This window comes from Plasmodium malariae, assembly GCF_900090045.1.
Source record: "Plasmodium malariae genome assembly, chromosome: 4".
In the NCBI taxonomy this organism is placed as follows: domain Eukaryota; phylum Apicomplexa; class Aconoidasida; order Haemosporida; family Plasmodiidae; genus Plasmodium; species Plasmodium malariae.
In genome coordinates this window covers 232,495-245,749 of record NC_041778.1, presented here as the reverse complement: position 1 = coordinate 245,749, position 13,255 = coordinate 232,495, and the positions used below count along the sequence as shown (strand labels likewise).

The 13,255-nt window shown below is 27.4% G+C and overlaps 3 protein-coding genes across 3 annotated transcripts; 2 read left to right on the top strand and 1 right to left on the bottom strand.

Moving 5' to 3' along the window:
- Window positions 1-181: 181 nt before the first annotated feature.
- On the top strand, window positions 182-732 carry PmUG01_04013900 (small nuclear ribonucleoprotein Sm D2, putative; the record flags this gene model as incomplete). Its single annotated transcript, XM_029003129.1, is given in 3 exon segments — window positions 182-316; window positions 561-638; window positions 652-732. The coding sequence occupies 3 exon segments, from the start codon at window positions 182-184 to the stop codon at window positions 730-732; spliced, it is 294 nt and encodes a 97-aa protein (XP_028859594.1).
- Window positions 733-2,462: 1,730 nt separating this feature from the next.
- On the top strand, window positions 2,463-8,714 carry PmUG01_04013800 (conserved Plasmodium protein, unknown function; the record flags this gene model as incomplete). The annotated part of the gene is made up of 1 exon (XM_029003128.1): window positions 2,463-8,714. The coding sequence occupies one exon, from the start codon at window positions 2,463-2,465 to the stop codon at window positions 8,712-8,714; it is 6,252 nt and encodes a 2,083-aa protein (XP_028859593.1).
- A 1,167-nt stretch (window positions 8,715-9,881) lies between these two features.
- Window positions 9,882-11,797, bottom strand: PRP45 (pre-mRNA-processing protein 45, putative; the record flags this gene model as incomplete). The annotated part of the gene is made up of 2 exons (XM_029003127.1): window positions 9,882-11,307; window positions 11,781-11,797. The coding sequence occupies 2 exons, from the start codon at window positions 11,795-11,797 to the stop codon at window positions 9,882-9,884; spliced, it is 1,443 nt and encodes a 480-aa protein (XP_028859592.1).
- Between the last annotated feature and the right edge of the window lie 1,458 nt (window positions 11,798-13,255).

Sequence of the window (13,255 nt, the reverse complement as noted above, 5' to 3'; positions counted from 1 at the left end):
TTAAGCATGCACATATATGTACGTATTTAGATGCATATGTATGTAGGTGTATGTAATACTATAATATATATACTTAAGGAAGTTGTAGATTTACCTTTTGAAAGAGATATTTTTGAAGAGCATTAGAAGGACTTTTAAAAAAATAAGTTCATGTTTATAAGAAGTTCCATTTTAAGGAAGTATGAAAAGTGAAGTAACGCTGGAAGAGAATAGAGACAACCCTGAGGATGGACCACTGGGATTGTTGTCGGAATGCGTTAAGGATAATGCGCAAGTCTTAATTAACTGCCGAAATAATAGAAAACTTTTGGGAAGGGTAAATAGGAAAAATGAACAAATGAGAGAGAGCACACGGATACAAATGCGCATAAGCATACGCATAGACTTACACATGCACATCCACGTACACATCCACTTACACATATTTGAATGAGTATTTTTTTCATACATGTTCGTTCATGTGGGCCATGAATACGGTTAACACGCGTATTATACGTAATGTGCAAGTACGTTTGTACGTAAATATGTATGTCCATTTAAAATTTTTGTTTTTTGTTTAGGTGAAGGCCTTCGACAGACACTGTAATTTGCTTTTAACCGAAGTGAGGGAAATTTGGGTGGAAGTAGTGAAAGATAAAAAAAAAAAAAAAAAAAATTAACAAGGACAGGTATATAAGCATATTATTTCTAAGGGGTGATTCAGTCATCCTAATTTTAAGAAACCCAAAATAAATGCAGAGAGAAAAGAAGAAAAATAAAATAAAATTGAATCAAGTAAAATGAAGTAAAATAAGATTAAGTTAAATTAAATCAAAAGAAGTAAAATGTAGCAAAATAACTGCCGTGTGCCCCACTTTTAATTTTTTTTTTTTTTTATACAACCATTAAACGTTTTCATGGTAAATAAAATATTGGAAAAGAGACCCTTTTTAATGAAGAAAAAAAGGGTTTTGTTCATACTTGTAGCATTTTTACTATACAAGTGTATGTATATGGGTATATAAACATATATATATATATATATATATATATATATATATACATTTATGTAATAGGAAACATTTCTGTCTACACCTATGTAGTATTCCCTTTTACAAGCATGATTATATATTTATTATTTTTTTTTTTTTAAATGTAATAAATACTGCATTTATTTAAATAAAACATTTCTCTTTAACTTCATCCATTTTACGTGAATATATATATATATATATATATATATATATATATATATTTTTGTATGTACTTGTTAATTTATGCTGCCTATAATTTCTGCCTTTTTCGAATCCTTAATGCTTACATATTTTACGATTCATAATGTATATACTAAATTAACCATTTTAATTGTATACATATATATGTAAACATTTATATGCATATACATAAATATATATACGTGTCAGTTATTTATGTATATGAATATCTTTTAAATTAAAAATGTTTATTCATTCTAGGCTAAAGCCTTTTTTTTATTTCTTAAACATTTAGAAGATAACAATTTAAGATAAGAAGAAAAAAAAAAAAAAAAAAAAAAAGTACAATTTTTTTTTTTTACTTTTCTACAAAAGAAATTTTTAATTTTGAAAAGGTTAATATAACAAATTTCAAGTAGGATCTTTTTTCTTTTTGTAAACATAAAATATCATATTTCGTTACAGTAATATTAAATGTATGTATAGGTATATACATATTTATGTATATATATACGTATTTATATATTTTTTTTTTTGCCTTGTTCCTAATATTATATACACAAATGACATACCGTAAAGAACACACAAATTTTTCTTGTGATACGTATAATTACTTATGTAAAACATAACGTACAATAAATGAAATTGAAAGAAACTCAATCTGTTAGAAGACATAGTATTAAGGTTACACAATAATTTTTTATATGGATTATTACTAGGAACAGTTTTACAATATTGTTATGGACTATATGTAGTATGCATGAATAAGGAAAAAAAAAAAAGAAAAATCATTACACTAAATAAAAAAAAAAAAAAAATAAAAAAAAAAAGATGAAAGAAAAAAAGGGTACAAAATTAGTACAATTATACACGTTTGATCAAAGTATATTTAGAGCTCTGGCTTAAAAAAGAGGTATGACTGAAACGTTAGCATATATACCCTTACAGGGGTTAAGAAGCATTCAGGGGTATGTATATATATATATATATATATATGTATGTGTATATGTATGTTTCTGTTTAAAGGTGATATAGTGCAAACTTTTTCCTTTTAAGCGATGCACTTAAATTTTTAATGATAAGATATAAGGGAAGGAGGAAAAAAAAAAAAAAAAAAATTAGCTTAGATTAAATATATATTAAAATAAAATAGAATAAAGTAAAATAACTATAGGTAGAACACAAATTAAATAGATATATCAGTAAAAACTCCACGAATAAATATAAAAGGGCATTTTTTTTTTTTTTTTTTTTTTTTTTTCTGTTTAAATGGGTAATACGAACAATAATGAAACGAACAAGAAAGAAGATGAAGAGGATGATGATGGTTTCATAAAAATAAGACATGTAGAAGGGAAAAAGAATGAAGAGATAAAGAATGACATTGATAGTGAGGGTAGTAGCAGCGAAAATAATGGAGGAAGTAACAGCGGTAGTAGCAGCAGTCGTAGTGGCGGTAATAGAGGAGGTGATATTAGTGGTGATGAGGAAGAACTGAATGAGGAAACCAAAGCAGGGGACAATGAAGGAGTATTCAGAAGTAAAGGATTGTTTGAGGATGGTCTACGTAATATACTTTTTAGTGAGAACTATTTCAAGAACTTTTTTAGCCTAAACGATATAAAGAAATTTGGATTTATTGGAAAGAATGAATGTAGTAATAATAACGAGTTGAAAAACGTAAATTATGATTCTTCGATAAATGTAAAGCATGGTAGACATATGAATGAATTGATAATTTATAATAATCAATATATGATAAATTTATTAAATGATACAACAAAATCTAAAATAGAAATAGCAAATTTTATTTCTTTCTATTTTTGTTTTTTAAGTATGATGAAAAATGAAATTCCTAGTGTACCAAATGCAAGGAAGGAACAAGAAGACTTCTCAACTATTAGCTACATATATCAAAAGGTTAAGAATTCGAGGAATTACATTTCCACTCATGATATAGAAACATGTATAAAGAATTATTTATATCATATTGATAGGAAATATTATCCTATTTTGAATAATCAAATAGACGAGGATAATAGGGATGAAATTAATACGATGGACGATAGATCAACAGGAAGTTTTCAATATTCAAACAAGGAATATGAAAAAAAAAGGGTAATAATTGATAAAAATATGGTACAACAGAGTCTACAAAAATTTAACATATTAAAAGAATTATTTAGGCCATATAAGAATTTGACAAAGTTTATGAGTGAAACAGATAGGGGGCATATTCACGAAGATGGTGGGTATTTTCTTTTCCCCCCTAAAAGGAGGATTGTGCATAGAATAAAGATATGGGATGATAAAATTACATTAAAACCTAGGACTTCCATGAATAAAAAGCTTGATGAAACGTTTTATATGTACGACTGTTCTTTGTTGAGGGGGGTTAGGAGGAGGAGAAGCAGCGGAAAAGGTAGTGGTAAACGTATCATCAAAGATAGCGTTAAACGCACAGGAACGCATAGTGGAAAATATAACTGCAAATATAGCAGTAAATGTAGTTACGCACACAGTGGACACCTGCTGGACGATACTGCAACAGAGGCCCTTGGCAAAAGCAACTTGACAAAATCATTCGATGAAAGAAATATAACGAATGAGGAGGAAGTAACTGACAATATGTCTATCAAGAAAGAAGTGAATAAAATAAAGAGCTACAGATCGTACTCTGTATATATTAGAAAAACGCTTTCTAAAGTTTTTTATAAGAGTGATATGAATAAAAGTGGAGCTGTAAGCAAAAATAGTATGATAAATAAAAATTGCATTACAAGTAAAAATAATTTATTATTAGGACACCATAAAGAACCAAATGGGCGAATGAACCTCGGAATATCATTTTCTGCTGCCGGGTTATTAATTCCTTACCACTTAGGAGTTAGTAGTTTATTAATTGAAAAAAATATTTTAAACATGCACACGAATATATCCGGATCATCTGCTGGTTGTATATGTGCATGCCTCTTAGGGATTGGATTAAATATAGATAAGTGTATATTTTTAGCTGAAAATATTATTAGTAATGTATATAAGAAAGGGAGTTACCAAAAATTACAAAGCGTATTAAATTTAGAGTTAAACAAGTACCTATATGCTGATAGTTATAACTATTTAAATACTCGCATTGGAAATGTATTTGTTGGTATAACACAGATATTGCCTTATTATAAAAAGTTAAATGTCAATAAATTTAATGATGATGAGGATTTAATAAATGCAATAATTGCATCTTGTAATATTCCTATGTATGTATCTAATAACGTTTTTGTAAATTTTAGAAATAAAAAATGTATTGATGGAATTTTTAGTACAAAAAAAAAAGATTTTGGTTGTATTAGTACTAAGACCGAACGAATGATAAGAGTAATTCCATTCGACTTTCATTATATAGGTATGGAAAATAAAAACAATGGTGTGATTAGTCCTCATTTGATTAAATATAATCATATAATTTTTCTCTTTTTATGTATTAAAAATTTGTTCCATAAATTTATAAATAACATATGGGTAGAAAAAGATTATTTATTTCTATTACGAAATTTAAAGCAAATTTTAGATAAAAAAATTTTTGATTATTACACATTTGTGAAGAGGTATTTCTTCTTTTTAAGAAGCAGTGATATAGTTACGGATGAGCAAAAAGTAGGGAATAGGAAAAACATAATAGATTTAATTAACCATATTAGAAATAAATTGAACACACTAAATTATATGAACATAAATTCGTTAGAAATAGATCTATTTTTAAAATTAAATAATGAGATATTCCTTCAGTTAAATAATAAATATGATAATAACGTACTAAAGTTTTGTAATTTTTCCGTAACGCTAATAAATGTTATGGGCAAATATTTTTTTGAAAATTTTGATGGTTCTAGCCTGGACAAAATTGTGCTTCATTTTTTGAGAAGTAACCCTGGGAACAATGATGCAGCATGTAATGATGGAAACGGAGGTGCAGAACGCAATATTGGCGGTGGAGTTGGAGGTTGCAATGATAGTAATAGCGGTGCTAACATCCATGATGCTCGTATTAACGACTTCATACGAGAGGAAAATCATGAAAATATATTCGAAATGGTTTTCCAATTTTTAAAAAAGAATGGTTTTTTGAAAGTAGACAAATACATATACTTTAACCCCCAACTAAAGGATGATATAATAATATATTTTTTTAAAGAAATATTTTTTAATGAGAATATTTTGAAAGCAAAAAGAAAAGCACTCAAGAGGAATATACCTCTTATGATAGAAGTGCTAAAAGTTATATTTTTTAATGAGCATGTAAAAAGGAGAATTTTTAAATTATTAATTTTTGCAGTAAACTGTAATGAGAAGAAATTAGACTATTATACTAGGGATGATATAACTTCTTCTCCTATATATGGAGGTAAAAATATGTCCATGTTGTTCTTTGAAAATATAAACGATATAAAGGTCATAAATCATTATTTAAAGTATAACCATATTTACAAAAATTTTATTTATATCATCTATGAGATAAATACTGTGAATAACAAGGTAGGTAAAGTAAGCAAGTATAACTATTACAACTATATGAACTTGAATATGGATGATGTTAATGATATGTACCTATTTTTGTATGTTTATCTGTATTCCATTTTGAACTATAAGATTTTGTTTGCGCTCATCAACATAGAACAGAGGGAGAGCTTTTTAAAAGTAGGAGTGAACACATACCCTCGAAGTTTGCATGCCCGAGTAGGTGGAGGTATTAGCCTGCGCCCTGATAATGGCACTTCAAAGAAGAGTACTACTGACCATGGTACTGATAACAATGCCATTGTTAACAGTGGTACACCTCATTTTATTCAAAGGTACAGAGAAAATAACTTATTAAATTCCTTTGACCCATCGTATAACTTAATGAACAAGGCAGAATCCTCGGGATTAATAAAAAGATTCTCAGGGTTATGGTTAAGGAGGAAGATAAAATTAAATTTGAGTTTTCTTGAAATAAATAATAAATTTGAGCTTAATTTTTTTAAAGGGAATAATAATGAAATAGAAAGAGACGACAACTTAAACTTGAATTATGATGGAAAATATTCTATCGAAATGGATAACGATATGGACATTAAGAACATTAAGAAAAGTGCTAGTTATACTGACAAGTTTTTGTTAGAAGATGATGAAGAGAGGGAAGAGACAAATAAAGTAAGGAACACCATATCGTTTGGAAGTGAAGAAGTAACACTAGGTGGAAAGTATTGTAAACAGGTAGATCATAATGAGACTGGAAACAGTTTTAACACAGGTAGTAGTTTTATTTTTAAAAATTTGAAGAAAACTTGGAAAGACGATTTTTTTAAATGCCCAATTAGGAAAGTGGAAAACATTATAGAGAGAATAAATGAAAATGATTATTCCATTTACACAAATTGCTTTTGCACATTTGAAAATTTGCTTATTTTCAATTACGGCTGTGCGTTTATCGGAAAGATCGACGAATACATAATGATGAATAGAAGCAAGATATTTGAAATGAATAAAAAAAATAAAAAAGAAATTTTTTTTCTTTTGCATCAGTTGTATTTGTATTACAGGAATATTCTGTTTTTGCTCAAGTTTGTGTTTGGTATTAACTTTTGTGAAAAGACGCAGTATAAATATTTGAGGAAGAGGAGGAGAAGGAAAAAAAAAAGGTGGGAAGAGAAAGGAGCGGAAGAGAAAGTGAGGGACAAGAAAGAGGTACAAGAGGAAGAAGCGGAAGAAAAGGAAGGGGAGAGAAAAAAAAAAAGTACACGGAAAGACGAACGGAATGAGGATAAAGAAGAAAGTGATGAGTCAGGGGTTAGCACCAAAGAAGGACCTAAATCAGGAGCATTAAAAAATAGTACTTCACCTGTGGGGAATAAAAAATTTTCTTCAATTGTTGAAGATATATTTGGTGATAGAACTTTTGAACGAAGTGATATGGATGTAAATAACAGCAAAAAATTTGTGGGAAAAAATGAAAATACGTGTGTAGATTTAATAAGTAGTCAATATTTTACATTATGGAGGAGTTACTCGGATAGTAGGAGTAAAGAAAAAGAGAACATTTCTAATGAAGAAAAAAATAAAAAAATGAAGAAAAGAAGGAATAATTTAGTGGGCAGATCTTCTCTTACCATTTTAGAAGAGGAATCTACCAATGAAAGAAGGAAGAATTTTGCTCTAGGGTCAAATAACGATTTTGTAGAAGAAATAAAAACAAATATAAGTGAAGTATTATATGATAATTGTCAAACATATTTTGTGAAAAACTCATTTTCAATGAGAAAATTAATAAAAATAGGATTTAAGGGTGCAAATGAAAAAGATGTAAAAAAATTATATGATTTAGGTCGAAGTGACGCATATTTATGGTTATATATAGAGTACTTAAATGTAGGTATGTATATATATAAGAAAATTTATATAATATATTTGAAATTAATTTCAGCATTTGAGTCCTTAATTTATATAACCAATTTAAATAAAAAGAAGAAGAAATATGATGTTGAAAATATGCTTGGCTTGATTGGAAATTTTGTAATTTATGTAAATGGACAACCTTTTAATATATTTAAATTATGTAATTTTGTTTTTTCCTGTTATAGTTACACCTATAAATCAAATAGTACTGAGTTTTTTTTTTCAAACAATGGGCTGAGGAAAAAGACAAAGTGGAATTATTTTAATAATTCTAATTTTAAAGCCAATAAAAGGAATGATTGGAAGAATAGTACTATTCCTAATGAACAGAAAGATTTAGAAAATTTTTCCTGCACTGTTAAGGCGGAAAAAAAGGGGGATAAAAAAGAGGAAAAGGGGAAAACCTATGAAGCACTCTATAGTTATCGTCAAGGTGGGCAAGGAGACAATAAATATGAGAGGAGTGTACATAACAAATATGAGGGGAATTGCTCAGTTACTTACAATGCACGAGGAAATCTGGAACAAGTTCATTTAAATGCACCATCCTCAGTCAGGAAAAAAAAAGAAAAAAAAAGCCTGAATGACAGTAAAAGCAAAAATTTACATGGCAATAAGAGTAGGGTGTTAAAAAAAGGAGAGAGAAATCATCCGAGGAAAGAAGAAAAAAGTAAGAGAAGAAACCCTTTTATCAAAAGTACTAACACGAAAAGAAAATTTTATAGAAGTATAAGCTTACCATTAAATATTAAGAGAACGATTTTACGGATGAACAGGTTAAAAAATAAAATAAGTTTAAATAAAAATATAATAGATGGTATAAATAGCGAAATATTAAAAGGTACTCCTTATGAGCATATTTATACGCACACTAATTTTTGGCTTTACTCTTCATCTGATGAAGGGGATATGATGAATAGTTATTGTAATGGTCTTTATGTGAACAATACAGATAATACAAATAAACAGTTTGATTCCATCTTTGATGAAATGTCCGATGACTTAGATGGTTTTTCAAAACTGTCCATTCTTTTCAAAAACTTTCGAAATATGGACAACGGGTTAGGCTTGTCCGGTTACTTCGGTTTTTGACAAGTTGGAGTATTAACCGAGTGTTATAAGTAACGTTATAATGTTCTGCGCCTTATTATCATGAAATGATCCTTTGGACAATTATTGGTGAAAACAAAAACGCGGTGCGATGGAAGAATTGAACATTGCATTTGTCGTTGCATTTATCGTTACATTCATCGTTACATTCATCGTTACATTTATCGTTACATGTGCCATTGTTTTTTCCATTATCTTTCCTTCTTTCTTTCTTTCTTTCTTTCCTTTTTTTTTTTTTTTTTTTGTAATTATGTAGTTTTTAACGTATAATGAGCAAAAAAGGGGAATCGAAAAAGGTTTATCTTTTTTTCTTTCTTTTTTTTTTTTTTTTACCGTTTTTGAAATATCGGATGGGACTGCATGCCGTGCCCTTTTTATTTTTTCGATGTAAAAAAAAAAAAAAGATCGTACAGAATGTAGTTTGCGCAGTGTTTTGTTATGTCTCATTATATCTCGTTTTGTTTTGTTTTGTTTTGTTTTGTTTTGTTTTGAGTTAATTTGTTTTATTCACCTTATATATCATTGTTAATTTATGTCGTGTTTAATTTCCTTGTTAGCCTTATATTATTTTTAATTGGTCTATTCACTTCATGCTTAGCTTACATCTTTTTGCGTATTTTTTTTTTTGTTTTGTTTTGTTTTTTGAATAAATATTATTACTAATTAAATGCATATCTGACATGTTTCCAAGTAGCTCTTTAAAAATACATGTAATATGCCGATTATGTTTATAATATGCGGCTCAATGCTCATCCAAATTTCGCTAGTTTTTTCTCTAAGTTTCAACTGCTATATATGATAGGCATATTTTGGGGAAAAATGATGGAAAAAACAAAAAAGGAGGAACTCGTACAAAGTATGCACATAATATGCGTAAAAAAAAAAAAAAAAAGAAGCACCTGTATACATATAGTATGCATAAAGGCGCATAGTTGTTCTTTTGTGTACATGTGTGTGTGTGTGTGCGCAAAGCAGTGTTCACATGTGAGGTACAAAAAAAAAAAAAAAAAAATAAAAAATAAAAATAAACAAATAAATAAACATATAAATAAGCAAATAGGCAAATAAGCAAATAAGCAAATAAGCAAATAAATAAACAAACAAACAAACAAACAAACAAACAAACAAACAAATAAACAAACGCGTGGACTACTTTTTTTTTGCCTGGGACAACAAGCTGTCGAGGCCAAATGGATCCGATATATCCTTTATAAATTTGACAGGCTCGGTCTTCTGTGTAGTTTCGGTTTTTTGTAGAGTTTTGTTTAGTCTTTCACTTGAGAATTTATATATATTGCTATTATTTTTATGGTTGAATAGTGATGTATCATATATTTGATAAGTTTCATCATTCTGTGTATCGGTATTATTATTATTAATATCATTAATATTAAATAAGCTAATATCATGGATGTTATTATTTTTGCTAACATTAACTTTGTTTAATGCTATTTGTTCTTCGATCAGTCTATTTTCGTAATTCTTCACTTTTTTCAAATTTTTCTCTATTTTATATTCTCTTTCAAGTTCTCTTTTTCTTTCATTAATTATTGAGCTTTGAGCAAGTCCTTTTTCTTTTCTAGCTTGAATAGCTAGATTTTTTAAAACATTTTCTTTTTGTTCTTTTTCTTTTAGTTTTTTCTGTTTAATAATATTATTACGCATTTTGATTTCTTCTCTAGCTTTTTTTTCAGCAACATAAAGATATTCACTTAAATGTGCAAAATTTTCATTAATTTCAACGTTATTTAATTTTTTATTATCACTTTGTATTCTTTTGTCTAGGGGTATATTATACCCTTTATTATTTTTCCAATTAGAAACACATGGAGGTATTTTCCAATCATTTTCTTCTTCTTTATTTAGTTTTCTCGTAGGTGATCTTAATATAGGATATTCCGGAGAATTTTTGACATTTGGTAGTTTTTTATGTTTAAATTTTGAAACATCTAATGGGTCGATACTTTTTTCAACTACTTTTATGATTCGTTCATCTAAATGATTGTTAAGTTTATTTTGTGGAATATATCTATAATACTTATCATCTTTTTTGTTAACAATACTTTTATTTAATTTTTCATTAAGTATATGTTCGATATTTTTTTTCGTATTTTCAATTATTTCATTTTCTTCTTTATCATCTGGTTTGTATATAGCTTCATTATATTTTTCTTCTCTATCTTTAGTGTCCGATAATATTTTTTTTTTCCTTAATTTATTTATCCGTTCATTAGGTTCAATCTTATCAATATTATTATTATAAATATGAACTTCTTCATTAATTAGATTATCATATTTAACATTATTTTCATCATCAATGTATTTTAAAGCAATATTAGAACTACTATTTTTTTTATTTTTTAGTCCTACATTATTAGGATATTGATTTATATGTATTTCGGGGTACGCTCCACCTCCTCTAAAATCTTCATTACATGTAATTCTTAAGTGTTTTCTTTTTAAATATTCATAACACTGATTATTCGTTTCCTTTTTTTTTGGAGAATGGTTTGATTTAAAATCATTTTCATCCACTACATCTTCATATATATTCTTCTTCGGTTTTGGAATATTCCTAAATAGTTTGCACATAGAAGGAAAAAAAAAAAAAATAAAAAAAAAAATAAACACGAAAATTCAGTAGGGAAAGCATATGAGCCAAAGAAAAAACAAAATACAAATATTATTCAACTTAAGGTAGATATAAGTTCATGTTATGCAGTTCAAAATGGATAATCGAGAAAATGTAATTGCTCCTACTACATAAACACGAAAAAGAGTAATTACAATTATGTACGTTAGTATACCATATGTGCAACTGTACAAAGCAATTTACGCCGCTATATGTACGCTAGTAAACAATGGGTTATAAAATTAAGAAAAGAAAAAAAAGGCTCCATAATTTTATGCGTGCTACACATGATAATAGAGCGTCTTGTTTTGAGAAAACATGGATAAATGCCAAACGGGAAGGGGGGTTATATATGCATATGTATAAACATACACATATGTACGTATATATGCTAATATACAAACACAATTCTATACCTTAAAAAATCTGTCATTTCTCAGTCGACGGGAAGTTCCAGTTACATTTGCTCGAATCCTTTATTTTTCACTCAGCTTTTATTATTACTACTAAAAAAGGGCATGTAATTTAACTAAATACTTCTGAACTTGAAAAAAGCGGTGGAATTAAATGGGCATTTCAAAAATTTGCAATTTTTTATTTGTAAAAATGCAAAATTACGGCTAAAAAATGTGCGTAAATAAGAAGCAAAATCGTTCAGTTTGAAAAAAAAAAAAAAAAATATATATATATGTATGTAAATACATACATATACATATTTTTTGATATTTCCTGCTACGACGAAGCAGTATTAACGTTTTGAATAATTTGAATTGCAAATAAGCGAACAAAGGGACGCAAACAAATAAAATATATAAAAAAGGTAAAAATAACGAAAAAAAAAGCAGTGCCCTCACCTCAGTATTTGCTACTTAAACTATTGCACGAAAAAAAAAAAAAAAAAAAAAAAAAGAGAAATTTCAAAATTGAAATGGGAAAAGGAAAGAAGCAAAAAGGAGCCCTCTAAATACTTTACAAAAATGAATATACTTTTAAAATGTTAAGAAAAAAAAGAAAAATTTTCAAATTATTACATTTAAGATAAGATTATTCTTTTTGCCCAAAAAAAGCCTTTACCATTTTTCTTTTCTTTTCTTTTCTTTCTTTTTTTTTTTTTTTTTTTTTATCTTCTTTTGTTTTAGTTATTTTACTATTTTTATAGTAATTTATTCCTTTTTCCGCTATAGATTATTTACTTTTTGGCATAATAAAATTATATAATGCGCATCTGGGGATTCTCACCATGACCCATTTTAACAATGTTTTTCATATTCTTTCATTTAATATGATTTCCTATGGTTACGTTCTTTTTTTTATTTCCATATTTGTAAGATTTTTTTCATAAAATGCACTGTTTTATTTACATATATGCACAATTTCTATACCATCACAAATATTATGTAAAACTGCACGATAGAACAAATACAAAAAAAAACAGAGTTAATTAAGATCAACAAAAAATGGGTACAATGTCATATATTTTTCTAAAGGAAAAAAAAAAAATTAAGCAAAAACAGTAGGAAGTTGTTCCCATTTATGCATACATATATATATATATATATATATATATATATATATATATATATATGTGTATAATAATTGCACGTAAATGATAATAATATACATACTATAAATATATACAAATATTGCATTTGCTGCGTATTTGCATATACATACATACATACAACACCACATGTATAAACAAACAGACTGTACTATTTCCTTCGCATAATCCCTACCTCTTTCTACCCGCGCATTCTTTTTTTTTTTTTCTTTCAATGATGGAATGAGTCTATGAGTAGTCTGAATTAAGTTATTTTTCCAGCACTTCAAAAAAAATGTATACATATGTAAATGCACACATTTCGAAGCTTGTGAAAAATCTCAAAAATCG